Below are 11,186 nucleotides of genomic sequence, written 5' to 3'. Positions count from 1 at the left end.
ATAGAACATGTGTGTATGAAATAAAATGCCATGTTATGGAAAAAAAGGCTTCGCAGAATATGGCACAATACAAGACACCCAGAAGATAAAGCCAACCAAGCAATAAAATATCTAAAAGGCACTTTAGCAGCAGTAAATGAGGCTGAAACAAAATCATATCTGGAATCTCTGACAGCCACAAGTGCTACTAACTTCTTACCGGCCCATTAGTTTATTACCTGTAACAAAAGTTTGCGAAAAGGTTTTGATGCGTAGGCTTATGAAGGAATTCCGTGAAAGATGTATCATTCCAGACCATCAATTTGGTTTCCGACAACAACATGTTACGGTGGAACAAATTTATAGAGTATGCAGAACCGTTAGAGAAACCCTTAAACACAGAGAATACTACTCTTTTGCATTCCTAGATGTGCAGCAAGCCTTTGACAGCGTGTGGTCTACCACAGGTCAGGACAGGACAGAATAGGACACAGGTCTACTATTCAAAATTAAAACATTGCTACCCCATACATTCTTTGGATTAATTAAATCATATCTAAGTAATAGGTTCTTTCAAGTAAAAGAAGATGAATAAACTTCTAAGTTCTACCCTATCAAAGCCGGTGTGCCGCAAGGATCAGTGTTAGGTCCAATACTCTACACAATTTTTACAAGTGACCTACCTCAAGCAGATTTTATTTTATTTTTATTTTATTTATTATCATCATAACTTAAAACTAGCCTTACAGGTATTACCTAATTTGCTAGCTTAGTACTATATTATAAATCTAAAACTTAATTCTATTTACCTATATACATTACAATTAATATTACCTACTTAGTATAACAAATACACCACTCAGCAATCCTTGTGAGTTCACTCAGAGTACAAGAGAAGATGTCGATGTTTTCAGCTACGACGTTCAGAGTGCGAAGTGCGCACGTCAACGGAGCTTTTTTGGCTAAAATAGTACGTCCGCTCGGTACCACCAGCAACTGAGGCTTGCGTCTCCGCGACACGTAACGGTCCGGGACGTTTAGGCTCACCTGTACTAGTACCTCCGCATTATACACCTTTCCTCTTAAGAGTTTAAAGATATATAACACGAGTGCCAGTTCCCTCCTAACCCGCAGTTCATTATATCCGACCATACCTAGTATAAATAACGTTGGGTACATTAATGGATAGTATGGGTATACCCCATACAGCCTCATATACAAATATCTAATAAATTTATTCTGTACGCGCTCCAACATCAGGCTATATTTAACCTCATGTGGAGCCCATATGACCGAGTTACTTTCTAACTGGCTTCTCACCAAAGCATTATAAAGCACTATTACCGCTTTTATGTTGCTGAAGCCCCTAACAGTACGTAGCAAAAAACCTAAATTTTTGTAGGCTTTCTTGCAGCACTTTGTAATGTGATTACGAAACGTCAGCTCCGAGTTCAAAATCACCCCCAGGTCCTTCACCTCCGAAACTCTCGAAGCTGGTACCCCATCGATCTTATAATCATAACGAAGGGGAGACTGTGCCTTAGAAAACGAAATTATGGCACATTTAGAAGTGTTAAATTGTAACTTATTGTCCTCACTCCATTTAACTACTCGATTGATGTCATTTTGTAATCTAACACAGTCATTCTCATCGTCTACAGTCAAAAAGAGCTTGAGGTCATCTGCGAACAACAAGCACTTTGCGTTCTTGATCACCAGAGGCAGGTCATTTATCATTAAAATAAACTGTAAAGGTCCTAGGTTGCTCCCTTGACTCACACCAGATCTGGTGAAATACGGTTCAGACCTATAACCACCGTAATCCACATATTGCTGCCTATCCCGTAAGTAACTCGCAAACCAGTTCAGAAGATGTTTAGTAAACCCAACCGATGCTAACTTTTTTAAGAGCACGTCGTTATCTACTAAATCAAAAGCCTTTTTAAAATCAAAATATGCTGCATCAGTCTGTCGCCCCCTGTCCAGTGTTGGAACAATATTAGACATATACGTGAGAAGGTTGCTCGTCGTACTTCTCGCTGGTCTGAATCCATGCTGCGCGTCCGATAGCTGTACGATGACCTGGTTATATATGTTTTTGTGGATCGCTGACTCTAATACTTTTGCGGGAGTGGACAGCACCGCTACAGGCCTGTACCCCTCTAACTGTGTTCCCGATCGACCTTTAGGAACTGGGACGACTCTTGTTAATTTCCAAATCTCCGGAAACACAGCACCTTTAAGACACTGATTAAATATGTAATGCAGTGGCTCCGCTAGTACCCATCTACAGTCTCTGAATAGGTACGGTGGTATGCCATCTGGTCCCGCGGACTTTTTCGGCTTAAGTTGTGTAAGCGCCTGTCTTACCTCGTTCAAGGTCAATGTCAATCGATCTACGTGAACCCGCGCTGCTGCGTTTGCTCCACCCGCTGCCGCTATAGCTGCGTCTACATTCAAGTCTGCTCGCTCTGGGCTATAGATCGAATGGAAGTAGTGAGCGAACTCCGTAGCACATTGCTCCGCACTCAACAGAACCCCATTCTTTAAAACTTTTTGTGGACCCCTATTACCCCTTTTTGATTTTGTAAAGTTCCAAAAGGATAAGGGATCCCTAAGGAGTTGATTCTGAACCCGGCGCTTATAGTCTTCGTGAGCCACTTCTATCATACTTTTGACCATTGCCCTGCTCCGCGAAAATTTATCATAATCGTCCCTCGAATTACTAGTTTTGTACCGCCGGTGAAGATCTGCTTTCAACTTTATGTTGCGAATTAATTCAACCGTGTACCACTCAGGGTAATTATACCCGGGGGATACAGGATTTCGCTTTTTTTTAGGAACCCAGCCATCGATTATTGACTTTAGAATATCATAAAAATACCTCAAACTATCCTCCAATTCCAAATTATACATCGGAGTCCAGTCCACGGCCGCGATCTCCGAGTACAGTGAAACAAAATCTGCTTTATAAAAATTCCAACCTAACGGGGTAGAAGGGCACACTCCCGGTAGTCCCTCGTCTGCGTGGCGGTGTGAAGGCAACGTCAGGCTGATCTCGAGCGGTGGGTGGTGAGCGTCGACCGCCACGAGCGGCGCCGTCGCCGCGCGCACGCACACCCTGCCGTCCGCTGATAAAGCATTCAAAACCAGATCCAAACATCTGTCGTTACAATTACTTACTGTGTTACTCTGAGTGAACTCACAATAGGTCTGGAAATATTCAAAATAATTATTTATACACAAAGAACACGAATACATGTTATGATGATGTTGCCGTGGCAACCTTCTCAGATGACACTGCTGTACTAGCTCGCAGTATATGTCCTGATACAGGGTCAGAAATCTTGCAACATAGTTTACATGAAATAGACAAATGGCTGGCTAGATGGAAAATAAAAACTAGTGCCACAAAATCAGTCCATGTAACCTTCACTTTTTGCCGAGGAAACTGCCCTCCAGTATCTCAGCGAAACAACCAGCTTCCACAAAGTGATAACGTCAAGTACTTAGGCATGTATCTGGAAGAAGGCTCACTTGGAAAAAACAAATCCAAACAAAACATCTAGAAATGCCAACAGTAAAAGAAGAAATAAAAACCAGTAACATCAAGTACAAAGCCAGACTATACAACCAGGCGATTCAATGCCATATATAAAACATTTACATAGAGCTGCTTCCACTGGGGAAGACTGCTTCTAACCGCCAAATTTACTTACAACACCTCTGCTCGTAGTCTGTTGACTGATCGCACAAGGATAATAGAACAAAAAAAATATATCTTAGTATCATAATGATTGACACACCCTGAAACTGCAGGCAATTGCTCCGTTGACAGGGGCTTTGGGGCTGCTTCAGTTTCTATTCAATAAAACAACTTAATGTTGTGAAAAGTCTTTATTTGGTAAAAAGCTGGAATGCAATACATTAAATGCTTAGTAATTTCAGCTGTCCAGCTATAAATAACAATGATTTATCTATTTAATAATATTACATAAAATTATTGACAAAAATATTTAACAAAATACAGTACATTAATCAAGAAAGTGTGCTGTCACTTTTATTAAATCATAAAAAATTGTAATAAATGATTTCTGTCTAGCATTTTAAAACTTACTATGAAAATTATATTATTATTGACGCTTAAACTAGTTTAAATCAAATTACAGACAGTCTTCAAATTATGACAAAATAAGATTGGCACTGTTCAATAATGAAGCAAAACATATTTTACAAGTCCCACCAAACCACACTGTAGAAATGTGATGGATATAAACTCCACATTGGTTAGCCAACTATTTTGGAATGACTATATTGTGGACTTTTATATATTTATATTGGACAATTTCTTAATAATGCATAGTTGAAAAGTAAATTTTATATATTTTTGTGGTGTCCAAATAAATAGATGGTCACTTTAGTTATGAGGTCTGTGGGCTAGCACATGTCACTAAACCTATTAGTAATTTTGCAATTTAGTTGGCTAACAATTGTAGGTTTGCGTGAGCTGTTATAGAAAAGAGGAAGCATGTGCCTCGTTTTTAGTCATTAAAAATAGGCTAATGAATATATTTTTAGAACATAATATAAACATGAGGACTGCCTACAGAATACTGGCATTTATAAAGTCAAAGTCATTATGTCATGGTGCCAAATACAGGGTTGTGCCTGCAAATGCTAGGCCCATACTCCATGTACGCTTGTTTACTGTGACACACCTGGTAGAACTCAGGGGTTGATCCCAGCATACTACCGCCAAACCACACAGCGTATCTTTGCATATTGTGGGATATAACTTGAACATCAATAGGCTTCGGTGTAATACGCCCCTCTGATAACATTGTAGACAATTTTAATCTGGCATCAACAGTTCTCTTAATGTCCCGTTGAAGCCTTCTTCCAAAGTCCCTAAACATTGTAGATCCTCCAGACAAAACAATATTCCCATACAAACCTCTCCGCACATCAATGGGGCAGCTCTGTATAACTTCATCGACCATCTCATTCAAAGGCACTGTGAAATCTGCATTGGAAAACTCTGGATGGAAGAAAATCTCCGGCCCCAAGAATCTTTCATAACCAACATCTACAGAGAATGGGTTTTTTGTGATTGCATTGATTCCTGTATAATTCTTCATCCACTTAGCAGGATCAGAATCATACTTTGCAAACTCCTTGGCAATATCTGGACAGATGTAGCTATACCTTTCTTTAATGGCTTTAGCAGTTTCCAAACTCTGTTCTGGCGGGATCCCGACTTCACGTTCACGTAAAAGTGATTGTATGAACGATGTAATGTTTCTTCCTGCTATGGGAATATGTTTGATACAAGAACCGATGACGTAGCCCTCAGCTACAGGGACTATATGAGTTACGCCATCGCCGCTGTCGACTACGATCCCTGTAAACGTACGTCCGGCCGACGTACGCGATTTCCACGACGCGGCTAGCGCGAGCACCGCTTGGACCGCTATATACAGTCCCGGCACATTGAATGACTCAAACATTATCTCAGCAAGATATTCACGATTTTCCGGTGTGTTTAACGGCGGCTCCGTTATCAGGAAGTGGTGGTCTTCGGGCTCGGCGCGTAAGTACTTGAAAATACATTGTTCTATATACCTTTCCATTAAGTCCCAGTCTTCAACTAGACCGTGACGAACAGGATATTTCACCGCATACCCCGTAGCATCGAACGCTTCGTCACCGATAAAGAAATCTAAGTCCTCCACGGCCTTAGTCATCCGCCTAGTGCTCTGGTCCCCGACTTTAGCGGTTTCCTTTATTGCTATGGCTGACGGAATAATAAACTGGGGCTCCTTGTTGCCGGCAAACCCCAATTTGGTGTAACCCGTCCCCACATCTATAACACAGGCTGGAAGGTGGTCACCCATAATTATTTCGAATTTTATCACAAATTTTACTGGGTTGGGTGCGGCGATATCTAAAATATTTTTGACGTGTGGGAAAATAATACATTCAAAATGTCAACTTCACTTTTGTGCCTACTCTGTGAACTCTGTAAAAATATCACAGAGTAAGTACAATGGTAAAGTTGACATTCATATCATTTCAATAAAGTTAGCTACTTGCCTCTTTTTTAAATAGTGTTTAAACTGAATTATTGAAGTATTATATAGCTATATTTTATTTTGTGCCGTCAATAATAACCAGTAAAAATTATAATATAAATGAAAAAAATATCTACGTTTTAAATCTTTTACCACCGAAACAACAAATAAGCAAGAGTGACGTCATTCATAAAGGCTACGTTTCACTTAGGGTTTTTTGCTACAAAAGTTTGTATTTTTATGTAGATACCTGTGCATTATAATTTTGGAAGTCTGATGAATAATAAGTTTGTTTAAAATCCGAAATGTTTATATTTACAGTATGAAGATGACTTTACATTACACTTTTTGCTCTAAAGTTTTCGAAAGCAGAGAGGTCGTAACATTGTTACTTTTCCTCGGATCGTAAGGCGCTTTAATCACCTTATTTATTTACATGTAATTACTATTGAGGCTCCCGGTAGCCATGTTTAAACATTAGTCAAAAATTATACTTCTTTTTTCATATAATTTTTGATTTACAATTAAAATAATTTTAATAGATTTACAACGAAAATAATCGGTAATCTTAAATTGAACAAAAGAACCAGTTAAACTACAACTGGTTCTTTTGTATAATTTAAGATCTTTCTTTCAAACGATTTGAGAAACTGTCTACGTCGTCAACAACCAAGCGTTATTGAACCCGACGTCCAAGAACTGTGAGAATGTTTAGTTGTATCTTCGCATTTCTGCGAAATTACAGTTCGTGCGCTGCAGCATGGTACGGATGACTTCCAGTTTTTTCTTTTAAAATGATAAGAAAAATCTAGTTTAGGTTATCTCCTTCTCTCCTGGCAATGTGACCGAAGTAGTTACTCGAGGATCTTCTGAAGACAGGCGGTGGACAGTTTCGATTATATTAAAGTCTAAAATATTAAGAAAGAATACTCTTATTACCTAGGTATAGCTTCGAGCTCTAGCTCGAAGTTTTGTTTCGTTTGGTTCAAACCGGCCTTTAATAAACAACGAATGAAACGGAAATGGCGGCGCGTAAACGTACTAATTTTTTAGTTATTCTTTTCTTTATTGAAGTAAATAACGAAAGAAACGCGCAACATCCTTTGACCACTTAGTTTGACCATTAATATAGTCAAAGCGCAACATCAGATAGAATTGGCCAGCATGCTGGTTAGAGCGTCTTGCTAAAATAAAACGTTGAGTACGCCAGCCTGACTGACCTACTACTACTATAATATGTTCTGTGACTGTAACAAGATAAAAATTACATTACGATTGTATTATTTTCCATTCAAAAACACTTGAATATCGTAGATACTGTATTATCAATAGTCTTTAATTTAGATATCGCCGTACCCATTAAGAATTTGTGACGAAGTTCCAAATATTAGAAAAGTTATTATTACGATGTAAATGTATTAGTTTTTAGTTATTATGTAGTTATGTGTTGTGTTAACAAATAAATGATTTCTATTCTATTCTATTCTAAATATTTATGGGTGAAATTCCAGCTTGCGTTATAGATGTGGGGACGGGTTACACCAAATTGGGGTTCGCCGGCAACAGGGAGCCCCAGTTTATCATCCCGTCAGCCATAGCAATAAAGAAAACGGCTCAAGTCAGAGATCCGAGTATTAGCCGGATGACTAAGGGCATGGATGATTTAGATTTCTTTATCGGTGACGAAGCGTTCGATGTTAAGGGATACGCGGTGAAATATCCTATCCGTGACAGTATAGTTGAGGACTGGGACTTAATGAAATGTTATATAGAACAATGCATGTCCAAGTACTTACGCACCGAGCCCGAAAACCACCTCTTCTTGATAACGGAGCCGCCGCTAAACACACCGGAGAACCGTGAATATCTTGCCGAGATAATGTTCGAGTCATTTAATGTGCCGGGTTTGTATATAGCAGCACAAGCGACCCTCGCCCTCATTGGCACGAGGGCACAATTATTGCCTACACCGCAATGCTTCACAGGGATCGTAGTCGACAGCGGCGATAGTGTAACTCACATAGTGCCTATCGCTGACGGCAGTGTCATTGGTTCTTGCATCAAACAGATTCCCTTAGCAGGAAGAAATATTACATCGTTCATTCAATCACTTTTACGTGACCGTGAATTCGGAATCCCACCAGAACCGAGTTTGGAAACTGCTAAAGCTATTAAAGAAAGGTATAGTTACATTTGCAAAGATATTGCCAAGGAGTTTACAAAGTATGATTCTGATCCTGCAAAGTGGAAGAAGAATTATACAGGAATCAATGCAATCACAAAAAACCCATTCTCGGTTGATGTTGGGTATGAAAGATTCTTGGGGCCGGAGATTTTCTTCCATCCAGAATTTTCCAATGCAGATTTCACAGTGCCTTTGAATGAGGTGGTCGATGAAGTTATACAGAGCTGCCCCATTGATGTGCGGAGAGAATTGTATGGGAATATTGTTTTGTTTGGAGGATCTACTATGTTTAGGGACTTTGGAAGAAGGCTTCAACGGGACATTAAGAAAACTGTTGATGCCAGATTAAAATTGTCTACAATGTTATCAGAAGGGCGTATTACACCGAAGCCTATCGATGTTCAAGTTATATCCCACAGTAGGCAGAGATACGCTGTGTGGTTAGGCGGTAGTATTATGGGATCAACCCCTGGGTTCTTGTACCAGGTGGGTCACAGTAAACAAGCGTACATGGAGTATGGGCCTAGCATTTGCAGGTACAACGAGGCAAATATATTTATAGACAGCTAGTTTCGAACTAATAGAGATGGTCCATTTTAGGCCAGATCTATGAACCTATTATACACTAGACTATTGTCGGAATTATTCGATTAGCTCTTGCGAGGCCAGGTGGCACGAGTTGTTTCCGTGAAGAGTCCCGCCTGATCTTACTAACTGCGTCATTCCAAATATAAAGTATATGTAATATTTATTTATAAATATAGCTTAACTTTATAATTTTCTTTTATTACGGTCATAGAAAAAGTATTGTATGCCACTGCACGTAATTGACCATTGTATCACTAGTGCTGTCTAGATTTCACAAAAATCACTCGTGCAGTGCTACACTGCTACAATGGCCTTCATTACATGACGGTGGCATAAATAACTTTTTTACGCACACACACATGCATTGTCAGGGCCGGCCCGTCCATTCGGCGAAAGAAGCAGTTGCTCCAGGCGTCAAATCCTAGAGAGCGCTTAAAAATGGTAAAGAAAAATAAAAGTATTTTTTTTTTATTTGTCTATAGTTTAGGATTGTAAAACGGTAATGCGTATGTTGAGATGGATGTGTGGTGTGACAAGAATAGATAAAATAAGGAATGAATATATAAGAGGAAGTCTGAAGGTGGCACCAGTGACAGAAAAATTGAGGAGTAGAAGGTTAGCTTGGTATGGACATGTAATGCGTAGGGAGGAAAGACATATTACTAGAAAAATGTTGAATGTGCTAGTGGAAGGACATTAGAGGAGAGGAAGGCCAAAGAAGAGATAGTTGAATTGTGTGAAAGAGGACATGTGTGTAAAAGGAGTGGATGATGAGTTGACGAGTAATAGAGACGAATGGAAAAGATTGACATATTTTTCCGACCCCACTTGAGTGAGATGAGAGTAAGGAGATGATGATGTCTATAGTTTAGGAGTAGAGACCAAATCAAGATTTTCTTCGGGCCGGCGCTGTACATTGTCAATGTTCACCGTTTCTTATTCCTATTAGAGACGATCCCAGAACGATCTGACAACTTACAGCACAAAAATGAAACCTTAGGTTTTCAGTAGCGTCTCATATGCTTTGAACACCTGCGTCTTTCTGGAGACGTGTACTGTGACACCTGGGCAGGTACCAGGTAACTCAAAAGTGTTATCTACACTATGCACAAAAATTAAGGGAGCAGAAAAAAAATCCAAATTTTTGGGGGATTTTCAACAGGCTGTAACTTATACAAAAATGGTCGTACAGCAAAAAAAAAAAAAAGCAAATTGTAGCTCTAAGTGTTTAGTTTTTGGATCTGAGTTTGAAATTTTTTTTTTGAAAATATTTTTCGAGTAATCATAAGAAAACCACCGAAAAAAAAATTTTTGAAATTTTTTTGGTTTTTTTTTTAATCTACGGACGTGGAAAAAATTTTTTCGACTCAACCTCTATATGGACCGGATAGCTTGTTTATTCAGATTTAATTTCGTTTTTTTTAAGTCTCGATACGAGCATTTCTCGCTGAGATATCGATGTTTGAATGGAAAAAGATCATTTTGTCTTTGATTACCAATATCTCAGCAACCAATGATCGCACAGAAATTTTGAGGTTAATTTTAAAAACTTGAATAAATTTTCTACAAGGATTGGCAATTGAATTTTGAAAAAAAATTTTTTTTTCAATCATTACATGAATTTGAAAAAGCATCCAAAAAAGGGCTTTTTGTCGTTTTTTGGAAAATCAAGCGCCCAATCAAAAATATTGCGGAAACCACTGACGTTAAGTGTGCCTTTTAATGTTCAATATATCCACAAAAACCCTACAAAGTTTCAATTCAATCCAGCCAACCGTTTTTTTTTCCCACTTGATCGAATTTTTGAAAAAATTAAAGGAGCAAGAATTTCGCTCTGAAAATGTCATGTCATTTCTCAAAAATTTTCGATTTTTTTTTTCTTAAATTTTTCAAGTCACTAATACAGAATTGAGAGAAGAATGAAAAAAAATTTTTTTTTCATTTTTGATAAAGATTATGACATTTTTTTGTATAAGTTACAGCCTGTTGAAAATCCCCCTAAAATTTGGATTTTTTTTCTGCTCCCTTAATTTTTGTGCATAGTATATTTTGAAGAATATTATTCTGAAGCAGTATTAAAAGTGTCAGATACTAATTTTCATTGACCAGAACTTTTGTCAGAGAAATTAGATATGACCAAATATTTATATTAATGCTACATGCATTATATTAATTAATGCTACATTTCATGTTTGACTCTCTATTCCATTTCTTAATAACCATGAGTCCACTTAATTATACTTCTCATAAAAACATCGATTTTTTTATTAGAAGTAGGTATAATATTATTTTGTGTTTTTTAATCAAAATTACAAAACGCGTTTTTTAATTAAAATTATAGGTAAACATGTATAAAATTATAG

At 38.2% G+C, this 11,186-nt stretch overlaps 2 protein-coding genes across 2 annotated transcripts; one reads left to right on the top strand and one right to left on the bottom strand.

The window, feature by feature from the left end:
* Nucleotides 1-3,861: 3,861 nt before the first annotated feature.
* LOC112054361 (actin-related protein 3) lies at nt 3,862-5,973 on the bottom strand. Its single transcript, XM_024094132.2, has one exon. The coding sequence runs from the start codon at nt 5,871-5,873 to the stop codon at nt 4,617-4,619; it is 1,257 nt and encodes a 418-aa protein (XP_023949900.1). The 5' UTR covers nt 5,874-5,973; the 3' UTR covers nt 3,862-4,616.
* Nucleotides 5,974-7,102: 1,129 nt separating this feature from the next.
* Nucleotides 7,103-8,947, top strand: LOC112054360 (actin-related protein 3-like). Its single transcript, XM_024094131.2, has one exon. It carries the CDS (start codon nt 7,546-7,548, stop codon nt 8,803-8,805), a length of 1,260 nt encoding a protein of 419 aa, XP_023949899.1. The 5' UTR covers nt 7,103-7,545; the 3' UTR covers nt 8,806-8,947.
* Nucleotides 8,948-11,186: the final 2,239 nt, after the last annotated feature.

Source organism: Bicyclus anynana, chromosome 20 (assembly GCF_947172395.1).
Source record: "Bicyclus anynana chromosome 20, ilBicAnyn1.1, whole genome shotgun sequence".
NCBI lineage: Eukaryota > Metazoa > Arthropoda > Insecta > Lepidoptera > Nymphalidae > Bicyclus > Bicyclus anynana.
This window is presented reverse-complemented; position numbering and strand designations above follow the sequence as displayed.

Excerpts from the sequence above, each read along its gene's own strand:
- LOC112054361 (XM_024094132.2), bottom strand. The coding sequence starts at position 5,873 with ATGGGTGACCACCTTCCAGCCTGTGTTATAGATGTGGGGACGGGTTAC.
- LOC112054360 (XM_024094131.2), top strand. The coding sequence starts at position 7,546 with ATGGGTGAAATTCCAGCTTGCGTTATAGATGTGGGGACGGGTTACACC.